We start from the raw sequence: 13,084 nt of genomic DNA, 5'->3' as shown, positions 1-13,084 counted from the left end.
ACATCTGGTTCCCAGCGAGCAGAACTCACCGGCCCATATATCCATCCCTGCTCAATGCGAGTGAGGGCCCACAGTTCGTGGATGTTCTCCGCCAACTTCTCACGGATCTTCTCAAGGTGTGGAGGCAATACGATCTGCGGGGATAACGAAAAAAAGAAATGAGAATGAGAAGCGGAGGCTTTTGAGAGGCGATTTTTAAATATATGTAGTCTTCAACATACAACAGGAAGGAAGGAAGGAAGGAAGGAAGGAAGGAAGGAAGGAGGGAAGGAAGGAAGGGAGGAAGGAGGGAGAGAAGGAAGAAGGGAAGGAAGGGAGAGAGGGAGGGTGGAAGGAAGGGAGAACAAGAACAGGCAGGAAGGAAGGAAAGGAAGGGAGGGAGGGAGGAAGGAGAACAAGAACAGAGGAAGGAAGGAAGGAAGGAAGGAAGGAAGGAAGGAAGGAAGGAAGGAGAACAAGAACAGAGGAAGGAAGGAAGGAAGGAAGGAAGGAAGGAAGGAAGGAAGGAAGAAAGGAAGGGAGGAAGGAGGGAGAGAAGGAAGGGAGGGAGGAAGGGAGGGAGGAAAGAGGGAGTGAAGGAAGAAGGGAAGGAAGGGAGAGAGGGAGGGTGGAAGGAAGGGAGAACAAGAACAGGCAGGCAGGAAGGAAAGGAAGGGAGGGAGGGAGGGAGGAAGGAAGACGGAAAGAAGGAAGAAAGGAAGAAAGGAAGAAAGGAAGGGAGGAAGGAGGGAGGGAGGGAGAGAAGGAAGGAAGGGAGGAAGGGAGAGAGGGAGGGAGGAAGGAAGGAAGGAAGGAAGACGGAAAGAAGGAAGGAAGGAAGAAAGGAAGGGAGGAAGGAGGGAGAGAAGGAAGGGAGTGAGGGAGGGAGGGAGGGAGGAAGGAGAACAAGAACAGAGGAAGGAAGGAAGGAAGGGAGGAAGGGAGGAAGGGAGAGAGGGAGGAAGGAAGGAAGGAGAATGTGAAAGTGCCCATGAGTCCTGGCAGCAGTCACCCTTCTGGCTGATTTTGCTCTCCAGCCCTAAAATTGCTCACTTCCGCTTTCCCACCTTTTCTTCCCACGCTCTCTGGCCCGGGAAGGCCCGAGGTGCCTACCTGGATGGTATCCACCGGGTAGGGGGTGAAGGAGGTGTGCGACAGGGACTGGGTCGGCCCAAGGAGGTTCCGGAAGCCGTTGATGTCCTGCTTGTACTCCTTGATGGGCTCCACGCGCATCTTCTCCCGGGGAAGGACGCCCTCGTAGCAGGGGGCGTAGCCCGGGGGCGGCAGGAATTTGAACTCTCCGTGGCGCCCCCCCAGCAGGAACCGGACTCTGGCAGGGAGGAAGGGGGGGAAATGTAGATGCTCATTGATGACTGGCTCTTCTGTTGTGATTCAGGGTCAGCCTGTGGGTTCGGCAGTTGGGTCGGACGACTCAGAGAAGGAGGAGGGTGTTGAAGAGCTTGCTGATGAGAGCCCTCAGCCAGGCCCCTCCCACCTGGTCACGACGGAGACCCAGCTGTGTGAGCCTGACAGCATGGATGAAGATGACCCACAGCTGGCCCTGTTCAAGGACGCCCGACGCAGGAGGCAGTCAATCAGGAGTAAACAGAGGAAGGCAATGGGGCACCTCGGAAGGAGGCAGAGAGAAGCCACGCCCTGAACTGTATAAAAGGGGAATGCGTGGGAGGGCTGGTTTGCTGAAGGCAACCGCTTGAATAGCTCCTGTTTCATAGCTCCTGTTTCATGGTTGGTGTCTTGTTTTGCTCTGTTTTATGTTAATAAATTTGGCAGGCTTAATTCCAGCCTCTTGCCGTTTGTAAAGGGGTTGTCCCTGCCTTTTCTGCAGGGCCGGTAGCAGGCTGGTACAGAACATCTTCCCTCTGGGGAGCTCTGCTCAAAAGGAGCTTTTTCTGATTTTGTTCTGCGATGTTGGAGGGGCTGATATGAAGCAACTGACTCAGTCACACATAAGGAGTCCTTGATTTACAGCTACAGATCGTCCTTGACTTGCAACAACTTACAACAGTTCATTTAGCGACCGTTCCAAGTTACGATGACACTGAAAAATGTGACTCATGACCATTTTTCACACTTATGGCCATTGCATCATCCCCGTGGTGGCATGATCAAACTTCAGATATTCGGTGACTCCTATTTAGGACGGTTGCAGTGCCCCGGTGTCACGTGATCTCCTTTTGCGACCTTCTGACAAGCAAAACCAAAGGAAGCCAGATTCACCTAACAACCGTTTGACTAGTTTAACAATGACAGGGATTCGCTGAATAACTGTGGCGAGAAAGGTTGCAAAATGGGGCAAACTCACTTAACAATTGTTTCACTCAGCAACTGAAAGTTTGGGCTCAACTATGGTCATTGAGGACTACCTGTATTCATTTAACAACCATTGAAGTTGCAACGGGGCTGACAAAAATAGATGATGCCCGCTCCTCACATTTACAACCGTCGCCCTGTCTCCACACGGTCATCCGATCAAAACTTTTGTTTTGTTTGGCACCCAACGTGTATTTAATGGCGATTGCAGCATCCTGGGGTCACGTGGTGGCCATTTATGAGCTTCCTCGCTGCCGTCCGACAAGCGAAGTCATTGGGAAGGCCAGATTCACTTACATAACTGCATGATCCACTTAACAACCGCAGTGATTTGCTTAACAACTGTGGCAAAAAGGTCAGGAAATCAGGGACGACTTAATGACGACATCAATTGACAGTTTCAGTCCCACCCAAGGATTAAAGGTAAAGGTTCCCCCGCACATGTGTGCTAGTCGTTTCCGACTCTAGGGACCGGTGCTCATCTCCGTTTCAAAGCCGAAGAGCCAGCGCTTGTCCAAGGACGTCTCTGTGGTCATGTGGCCGGCATGACTAGACGCCAAAGGCGCACGGAACGCTGTTACCTTCCCACCGTAGTGGTCCCTATTTTTTGGCTTGCATTTTTACGTGCTTTTGAACTGCTAGGTTGGCAGAAGCTGGGACGAGTAACAGGCGCTCACTCTGTTATGCGGCACTTGGGATTCGACCCACCAAACTGCCGACCTTGTGATTGACAAGCTCAGCATCCTAACCCACTGAGCCACCGCGTCCAAGGATTAGCTGTAGTGAAATGTCTGAATTTTGAACACGAGACCGTGGGGGATGGCTGCCACAGTTCTAAGTGTGGGGAATGGTCGTTAGGTCCCTTTTTTTCAGTACCGTAACTTTGAACAGTCACTAAGTGAACGGTTGCAAGTCAAGGCCTGCCTGTGGCTCTCCTTTTCCGTCTGTCGGGGTGGAGCTTACTTGATGCCGGCAGAGAAGCTGATCACGGGGAAGAAAAGGCCGTCGAGGTTGAAGTCCTCAAACATGCCTTGCACCGGGAAGCCGTTGATGCGGAAAGAGATGCTGGGCACGCTCAAGTCGAGGCAGCAGCTCACCACATCGTCCGCCCCCAGCATGTGCTGCCCGGGGGACGCCACTGCCCGAGCCACGCGGCCTGAGCCAAGCGGAAAGGAGACAAGAGGGAAATCACCCCGAGAAGAAGAACGTGGGGAAGAGCCAAAGCTGAGACAGGGAGGTGCGCTTAAGACATCTTGGAAAAGATTTCTGCTACCTGGTCCGTGAGGTCAGGGCTGAGTTCGGTCAGCTGTAATGGTCCTACAAATTGGACCGCTGCCTCCTATTCCTTATAATTTATATAATTTATCTGTGAGGGTTGAGGAGCGTCCATTAAGAAGTTGGTCTTCTGGCAACTTAAGGAGAGAAGGCCACAGTTGGAGCATCTGAGGAGGATGCGTCCACACAGCTGCGTCTACCAACTGGACTTTCTTGACTCTCCAAGTGTCCTTGGGCCACTATTTGACACGTGTGTGTGTGTGTGTGTGTGTGTGTGTGTGTGTGTGTGTGTCTTTCTCTTTGTCTCTCTTTCTCTGTCTGTCTCTCTGTGTGTTTCTCTCTCTCTCTTTCTCTTTCTCTCTCTCTGTGTTTCTCTCTCTCTTTCTCTGTCTCTCTGTCTCTCTGTCTGTCTGTTTCTCTGTCTCTCTCTTTGTGTGTGTGTGTTCCTCTCTCTCTCTCTCTCTCTCTCTCTCTCTCTCTCTCTCTCTCTCTCTCTCTGTCTGTCTCTCTCTCCCTCTCTCTCTCCCTCCCTCCCTCCCCCTCCCTCCCCCCCTCTCTCTCTCCCTCCATTTGCCCTGAGGATCAGCCATGGATGCAGGAAGCTTACCTGACCAAAGCTGGACACCATCAAAGCCGAAAGAATAAAGGTCATCCCCCACGCCGTTGCCACCCCAGCCTTCTCCGCCCCCTGGATAGGGGCTATAACCTTCCGCCATGGCCCAGCCAACTCGCAAGTGTGTGGCCTGGGCGGTCACAAAAGGCTCCACCGAATCCACAATCAGCTCGTAATACCACTTCTTGTACTGGGTGGATCCTTCGTGGGTGCCCAGGAAGATGTTGGGGCGTATGCTGCAAAGGGACGAGAAGGCAGGACAGGGAACAGAAAGGATCAGCGTGGAAAACCAAGAACACTGGGGAGGGGGGGGAAACTTGACCCTGGATGGGTCTCCAAAAAGCCAAGCAGCATTTAGTCATTGATTTCATTCATTGCCTTGTCTCCCCTACAAGGTGACTGTGGGAGCTTACATATCCTAAAAGCAGGTGAAAAATAAAAAGTTAAAAGCTCTGCTGTTTGGCCTGGGGTCCAGATTGGGGGTGGGGGGCGGGGTGCCATCCCGGAGGTGGATACTACCCATGCATTCCCAAAAATAAGACCAGGTCTTATATTAATTTTTCTTCTAAAATACGCATTAGGGCTTATTTTCCAGTCAGGGCTTATATTTGGGCTTATATAATACAGTAGATTAAAGACAAGTTTCCACCTCAGCTCCACTGTATACCCCCCAGTCTATCCTTGATGTGTCTTTCTCCTCTTTGACTCCAGCCCAATCCCCGGAGACCCCCAGCAGGGGGACATCAAAGATGAGAAAGCAGCAACCTGGTGACGTGATTGATCAGCTTTGTTTGCAACAGCAAATCTCTCCCTGGCAGCAAGTTTTCAGTGATCAGGTTTTGATTGGAGCGGACGGCCACACCGTTGCAAACACACAGAGAGCAGAGAACATCCAGCACCTGCAAAGGGAAGGAGGGAGGAGTCAAAGTTAGGTTGGGTTCAGTTGGGATGGGATGGGTTGGGATGATGGGTTGGGTTGGGTTGGTTGGGATGGATTGGGTTGGGTTGGGATGAGTTGGGATGGGATGATGGGTTGGGTTGGGATGGGTTGGGATGGGATGATGGGGTGGGTTGGGTTGGGATGGAATGATGGGGTGGGGTGGGTTGGGATGGGTTGGGATGGGATGATGGGATGGGTTGGGTTGGGATGGGATGATGGGTTGGGTTGGGATGGGATGATGGGTTGGGTTGGGTTGAGATGAGTTGGGATGGGATGGGATGATGGGTTGGGTTGGGATGGGGTGGGGTGGGATGAATAGAGTGGAATAAGAATAGAAATATAGGAATAGGAATAGGAATAGGATTAGGAATAGGAAAGAGAAGAGAAGAGAAGAGAAGAGAAGAGAAGAGAAGAGAAGAGAAGAGAAGAGAAGAGAAGAGAAGAGGGTTCCTAGTCCTCATTAAACATCCTAACCCTAGTCCTTGCCTCAGGATTCCATGAACTTTGGCCATTAGAGTCCCAGAAAGGCCCTAGGAAAAAAATAGGGTCCTAAATGAGGCATGAGAATGAATTTCATCCTCATGATACGCTGAGAAGGAAAGCAACTACTCTATAGAGCAGAATTAAGGCAGGGGCGAGCAACTATGCAACTTGACACTCTGTGGACTTCAGCTCCCAGAATTCCTGAGCCAGCCATGATCAGGACCCACCTTGTGGTTGCGTCCATGTTTGTCCAGGAGGGAGATGATGGACTTGATGTGGTTTTCCTGTATGATATTCAGGACTTCCGGGCTTTCAATGAGGACACAATATAACACCTCCAAAATGCCTGAAGAATATGATTAAGGAGAAGAACGCGATGAAGGAGCCTGTTTTCACCCTCTCCCTGCCCTGCAGTCTCATATTTAATTAAGACTGATTAGTTCTTCTCTGGGCTTAAAACGGCTGCAAACTGCATTGTGCAAATCCAGAAAAATCACTAAACCAGGTGGAATTGAGGTGGTTCTCGACTTACGACCACAACCAACCCGAAAATTTCCACTGCTAGGCAAAACAGCTGTTAAGTCAATTTTGACCCATTTTTACGACCTTTCCTGCCACGGTTGCTAAGTGAATCACTCAGCTGTTAAGTGAGTAACACGGCTGTTAAATGAATCTGGCTTCTTCCCCATTGACTCTGCTTGTCAGAAGGTTGCAAAAGGGGATCACATGGCCCCGGGGACGCTGCAACCGTCATAAATATGAGCCAGCACCTCAATTTTGATCACGTGACCACAGGGATGATGCAACGGTCGTTAAGTGTGAGAAATGGCCACAAGTCATTTTTTTCCAAGTGGCTGCAACTTCAAACGATCACTAAACGAATCGTTTTAAGTCGAGGATGGCCTGTAACCAGAGCAGGCACTGGATATGAAAACAACTCCTTATCCTGACAAGGTGGTCCGTTGTCCAGGAACAGCAGACCTAGTGGTTTCAGGGAGACTCTGAAGCAGCCCAGCCCCCTTAACTGCCTGGGGGTGGTGGGTTAGGAAGCCCCCCAAACTTGTGATTTCCCCCTCCGCTCACCAGAGGACGCCTCCAGTCGGTCCAGTTTGCTGACCAGCCAGTCCAGGTTGTTGGAAAAAAGGGCACAGTTGGAACGGTTCCCACGGATGAGCGAGGCTGCAAGGTAGGAAGGCAAGATGGTGGTTATGCCCTTGGTTCATCTCCATGATAGCGTTAAGTCATTTGCCTGTCAGTTAGCTTGTCCTCCGAAGGACCTACACGGCGTTTCTCCACCTTGGCAACTGGACAATGTATGGATTTCAACTCCCAGAATTCCCCAGTCATTGTAAAGTAGAGCGGAATTTATTGTCCCACCAGCACTGATGTTGTAACCTAGTTGGGTCATGCAATGTCTACAAGTAAATCTCCAAGCTCAGGGAACACCAAGAATCCCCCAATAATCCTCCACCACCACCTCCTCCTCCTCCTCCCAACAAACCACACTCTTTTCTAGCACTGATGATGTTACTACTTGGGTCATGAAACATCTGCAAGCAAACCACCATGGACTCCATGAAACTGGTCTGCTTTCTGCACCCACAACCACCTATTTTTTTTTCTAGGCTAAGCACACAGCAGTCCCCCCTCTGTGGATCCCACAAAGCTGATATCAGAGGTGTGCTTTGTAAAAGTAGCAAGTAAACCACAAGTAATTTGCAGGGCCGTGCTCTCCGCCATGAGATTCCGACAAACTCAAGAGACAGCATTTGTGTTCAAAACACGGTTGCTGGTCACCCAAATGTACCAGGATCGTCTCCTCGACTCAACCCACCTAACAGTTCATACAGCAAATTCACAATCTCTTTCCAAGACTCGGCCGCGTCCTCTCCAGCGAACTCAGCAAAGTGGGCAGCTGTGCTGTACATGTTGAGGCGGTCGATGCAGTTCAGAACGAGGGTGATCATGCCCTGCAAAAGAGCAGATCCCCTTAAGGCCAAAAGCTGCCCCCCCCCCCGACTCACCTGTCTTAACTTCATGTCTGAACAGCAGCAGAGTGCCTGACACGATAGGACAAGCAACTATACTCAACTGTACTCTAATTTGTTTTAAGCAATAAGAGCCACATCCTGGCTGTGTTTGTAGACCTTAACTTATATCCAGACATCCCCAGGAGAAGAAACAGACCTTGGGATGCTGGTAGATAAGCCATGAAAAAAATCTATCAATCAATCAGTCAGTCAGTCAGCCAGCCAGTCAGAATACAGCTAGAAGGGACCTTGGAGGTCTTCTAGTCCAATCCCCTACTCAAGCAGGAGACCCTAGACCAGGGATAGGCCACCTTGGCTCTTTTATGACTCCTGGACTTCAACTCCCAGAATTCCTAAGCCAGTATGGCTCAGCTTGGAAACCTCTCCCTTTCCCCTCAGCATGGCTGGCTCAGGAATTCTGGGAGTTGAAGTCCAGAAGTCATAAAAGAGCCAAGGTGGCCTATCCCTGCCCTAGACCATTCCAGACAGACGGCTGTCCAGTCTCTTCTTGAAAGCCTCCGGTGATGAAACACCTGCAACTTCTGGAGGCAGGTTGTTCCACTGGTTAATTGTCCTCCCTGTTAGGAAGTTTCCCTTTAATTCCAGGTAGCTTCTCTCCTTGATTAGTTTCCATCCGTTGCTTCTTGTTTTGCCTTCTGGTTCTTTGGAGGTTGACCCCCCCCCTCTTTGTGGCAAACCCCCCCCCCAAAAATTGGAAGACTGCTATCATGTCCACCCCACCCACGCCCTTCTTTTCTCTCGACCAGCCACACCCAGTTCCTGCATCCTATAGAGTGGCCTATAGGATGCCTAACCTGCTTTTTAGTCGCCCTGAATTGAGTACGACTCGCTCACCTCCTCCTGGAAGAGGTTCTGCCTGTTCTTTAGGGAGCGGAGTTTGGTCTGCTTCTCTTCGTGCCGGAGTTCTTCCTCGGGGTGCTGGAAGTAGTTGATCAGATCCTGCAAGCTGAGGATCATCCCTTCAATGGGAAGAGTCGCCGGAGTGCTCGACTTGGCCTTCCCGATCAGGGTGTCCAGCCCTCTAGAGGACGGAGAAAGCAGAAGTCAAGAGAAACTTGACAACAGCTCCCAAGCAGCTAGTTCCTGGTGATCCCGGAGAAAAGGACCCAGACGAGGCTTACTTGATGAACTGGTTATAAAGCCCAGAAGTGCTGTAGATCATCCGGGCGGCTTGGGACTGCTCACGTTGGCAGCGGGTGAGCGAGAGGGCATCGTCCATGTGGCCCTCCTGGTGCAAGATGGCCTGTGGATGGGAAGAGAGGCCTTAGGGAAAGCTCAGAGACTCCTAAGCCTAGAAAGAACCTTGGAGGTAGCCCACTCCCTGCTCCTTCAGCTCCATGAACGATGCACAACGATGACCCGGCAATCTAGCACTGGACTCTGATCCAGGAGCATCTGGGCCATTGTTGCAAAAGGGTCAGCTGATTGGCAAGACCCAATCTGATTGTATTTGGCCTCATAAAAGCTGCCAGCCAAAGCCAGCCAGGAGAATGCTCAGATATAGGCTGAGCCAGTCAAGATCAGCAATTCCCTGTATGGCTACTTGGGTAGGAGAGGAAAGTCCCTTTAAGGAAGGGCCTTAAATCCTGGGATGGGTCAGGATGATGGGTTGGGTTGGGTTGGGATGGGTTGGGATGGGATAGTTGGGATGATGGGTTGGGTTGGGATGGACGGGTTGGGTTGGGTTGGTTGGGATGGGGTGAATGGGCTGGGTTGGGATGGAATAGAGTGGAATAAGAATAGAAATATAGGAATTGGAATTGGAATTGGAATTGGAATTGGAATTGGAATAGAACAGAACAGAACAGAACAGAATAGGGTTTCTAGTCCTCATTAAACACCCCAACCCTAGTCCTTGCCTCAGGATTCCATGAACTTTGGCCATTAGAGTCCCAGAAAGGCCCTAGGAAAAAATAGGATCCTAAATGAGGCATGATCGTTTTACCGGTTGATTTAGAGCCCTGATGGGGGCGCTCTTTTGCTGGCGCCGTTTGAAGGGTTAAGAAGACCACCCCACCCCCACCCACGCACCCCGCCGTCCATCCCGGGATCCTAATTTTTATGCAACTCTTCCAAATTTTTGTTGTTTTTGTATTTATCTTTTGAGCGCTCGTACACCGCCCGGAGTCACCTTATTGGTGAGGTGGGCGGCATGGGAATTTAATAAATAAACAAGGCCAGACTTACCCTTCTCTTGACCAAACCCAGACGCATCGCCTTGGTGTCGGCCGCTGCATAGGTCACCCAGAGAGCACTGTCCACGTGTTGCACGAAGCACATGGACTCTCCGTATTTGATGTCCGGGGAGCCCATGCCTTCCACGTCTCGTTTGGGGGCCACGTCCACCTTTTCCTGAAAGAGAAAGAAAGAGGTGTCAGGCACGAAAGACCCGATTCACACGTGAAGATCCAATGAAACCGGATCATTGCTAAAAGGCCAATGCCTTTCCAGTGAAATCCCCTAAACTGTTCCAAACTTTGGAGCTATTTAAAACACAAATGCAGGGGGGGGCTCCACCCACTCACTACAGGCCCCTGATGAAATTACCTAGTTGGGTAATGGGATGTCTGCAAGCAAACAACCCAGCTGAGAGAGCACCGAGCACTCCACTTCTGAAAAACTTAACATTCGAGTTTCTCAATCTGGGCAATTCCAGACGTGTGGACTCGAAAGTTCCAGAATTCTCTGCAGAGTGTGTGCTGCTTGAGGAATTCTGGGAGTTGGTCCACACCTCTGGAGGTCAGCATAGTAGAGAAATGTTGCTTTCCAGCATAGCCTTTGGGCCACTTTCAACCTCTCCAAGGGAAGCGTAGAAGTTCCCATTCTTTAGACGGCCCTTCTGGGCAGGATCAGCCCTTAACCTGAGGTGACCTCTCACCTTTGAGACGCGGAAGCAGAATGACGTCGCTTTGGTGTTGGCCTTCTCAGCATCCACCACAACCAGCCCTTTATCCTCAGTCAGGGCCAAGTAGCGCCCCGTTGTGACATGACGGACGCGAAACGGTTGACCCCATTTCATGTGGCTACCACTCCAGCTGTAGGACAAAAGGAATCCCAGGTTTAACCATAAGAAAGATGTTGTTCGGTTTGGTTTAGCTTGGGACGAAGATGGTTAGTTATCTCCCTGTTTATGGCTTAGCACGTCATGGTAGTCCCAGTGAAGATGGCTTCCAAAAATGGAAATATTCTCTTCTAAAGGTAGTTGATCCCATAAGCCATGGATAAATCACGATTTAGTACAACATGGATACAGACCAGCCTGTTCCCTGTCACATTTAATTTTCTGTTCTGCCCAAGCAAACAAACGTCAGCTTGGCGTAAGAAGCTTCACAGAAGTCAATTTAGCGAAGAATGTTGAAAGGTCCAAGGCCAAGGAGAAGATGGAAGACGAAAGCATGGAAAAACCAGCCTACCTGATCCGCAGGGGCTCCAGGCGCCAGAGCGATCGGGCCTGCGAACAGACGGCTCCTCCTTCATAGTTCACCACCCTGCAGAAGAAAGATTTAAAAAGGAATGGGACTTAGTTACCAGATCCTTGAGTAGGAGTCTGTGTCCACTGCAGGCAATGTTTCCCAAGGGACTTCTTGGTTTATGGCAGGGGTCTCCAACCTTGGCAACTTGAAGACTGGTGGACTTCAACTCCCAGAATTCCTCAGTCAGCTCAATTCCACCCACAACTTCTGGAGGCAAGTCATTCCCTGATAGGTTTTTCTAAGCGTCCGGAATTTCTCCTTAGTTCTAGGTTGCTCCAACATGAGGGATTTTTAAGAAGAGATTGGACAACTATTTGTCTGAAATGGTACAGGGTTTCCAGCCTGAACAGCGGGTTGGACTAGAACAGGGGTAGGCAACCTTGGCTCTTTTATGACTTGTGGGCTTCAACTCCCAGAATTACTGAGCCAGCATGGCTCAGCTTGGAAACTCTCCCCTCAGCGTGGCTGGCTCAGGAATTCTGGGAGTTGAAGTCCATGAGTCGTAAAAGAGCCAAGGTTGCCTACCCCTGGACTAAAAGATCTCCAAGGTCTCATTCAACTCTGTTATTCTGTCCTGTTAAGGTCTGTGTGTGCATCTCTGGATCTACTCAAGAGATCTACCTGCGCTGCTCTTCATTCTGGTCCGTGGTGGAGATGGTGAGGCATTCATCCATATGGCCATGGAAGAGGCGCATGACGTGGCCACCAGTCACACAGCCTTGGAGAGAAGAGACAGCAGAGTGAGGAAACAACCATCTCCAGATGCTGAGATGGCAACAGGGCAAGGCCCAAGGTCAACTCAGTTCCCATCCAGTGCACAGGTTCACCTCTGCAACGCATCGGCTACCCTTACCTAAAAACTCCCACGTGATCTGAAACCTTTGAAGGCCAAAGGAGTCCCACCCCATCCCGCAAAAAAATGCCACGCACCTTCCTCACAGCCAGAGCTGATGGGGTTCATGTTCCAAAGGGTTTGCATGAAGGAGGCATCGGCTTGAAGTTCTCCACTGGCGGTGGACAAGTGCTGGAGAAGACAAAGACCACCCGCCTCAATGGTCAGGCCAGGCCAAAAGGAAAGAGCAGCAGAAGAAATTGGTGCAAGAGGCGGAGATTTTGCCCAAGTGTTTGTCTCTCCGAGTAAGCAACCTCAACATATGCTGAAGATGGTCTTTCACTGTGGTTAAGATGCTGACCTAGTCACCAGGAGATGGTGAGTTCTAGTTCCGCCTTAGACATGAAAACCGGCTGAGTGAGTTTGGGCCAATCACCAGGAGACGGTGAGTTCTAGTTCCGCCTTAGGCATGAAAGCCGGCTGGGTGAGTTTGGGCCAATCACTAGGAGATGGTGAATGCTAGTTCTGCCTTAGGCCTGTAAGCTGGCTGGGTGACTTTGGGCCACTCACCAAGAGACAGTAAATTCCAGTTCTGCCTTAGTCATGAAAGCCGACTGGGTGACTTTGGCCCAATCTCTCTGTCTCTCTTGGCCCAACCCATCTCAAAGGGTTGTTATTGTGAGGAAAACAAGAGTAGGAAGGAATATTAGCTATATTCGATATTTCCAGTTACTTCTAAAGTAACAAAGGTAATTAGAGATAAACGTAATAAATAAATACATAATCCCTTTTCTTGAGGCCTGTGTTTCTCAACCTGAGCAACTTTACCTCAGGTGGACCTCGACGCCTGGAATTCTGGGAGTTGAAGTCCACACATCTTAAAAGTTGCCAAGAAACACTGGCCTACAAGCTCTCATCCCCGACCCGAACACCTGCCTTGAAGGCACCACCACCACCACCACCAAACTGGGACACGCACCAGATACCGCTCAGAGGAGACACTGACGAGGATGAGGTCGTCCCCGACGCGCACTTTCTCCCCTTCCGACCGCTGCTTTGAGGCAGGGTGGATGGTCCACCAACAGGCTTCCCCTGCGGACGAGAAGG

The 13,084-nt window shown here is 50.7% G+C and overlaps 1 protein-coding gene across 1 annotated transcript in view; it reads right to left on the bottom strand.

Moving 5' to 3' along the window:
* RYR1 (ryanodine receptor 1) overlaps positions 1–13,084 on the bottom strand; it is a 115,833-nt gene that overhangs the window by 82,048 nt on the left and 20,701 nt on the right. Inside the window, 16 exon segments of the mRNA XM_083369446.1 lie at positions 30–134; positions 1,093–1,309; positions 3,274–3,466; positions 4,193–4,434; positions 4,964–5,097; positions 5,849–5,967; positions 6,705–6,800; positions 7,456–7,591; positions 8,507–8,693; positions 8,794–8,915; positions 9,860–10,024; positions 10,551–10,707; positions 11,086–11,160; positions 11,767–11,863; positions 12,076–12,169; positions 12,957–13,069. Of these exon segments, the coding sequence (XP_083225572.1) occupies positions 30–134; positions 1,093–1,309; positions 3,274–3,466; positions 4,193–4,434; positions 4,964–5,097; positions 5,849–5,967; positions 6,705–6,800; positions 7,456–7,591; positions 8,507–8,693; positions 8,794–8,915; positions 9,860–10,024; positions 10,551–10,707; positions 11,086–11,160; positions 11,767–11,863; positions 12,076–12,169; positions 12,957–13,069 (2,252 nt within the window).

Source organism: Vipera ursinii (assembly GCF_947247035.1).
Source record: "Vipera ursinii genome assembly, chromosome: 9".
NCBI classification, from domain to species: Eukaryota; Metazoa; Chordata; class Lepidosauria; order Squamata; family Viperidae; genus Vipera; species Vipera ursinii.
Note: the sequence above shows the minus strand (reverse complement) of the source record. Positions and strands in the feature narration are given on the sequence as shown.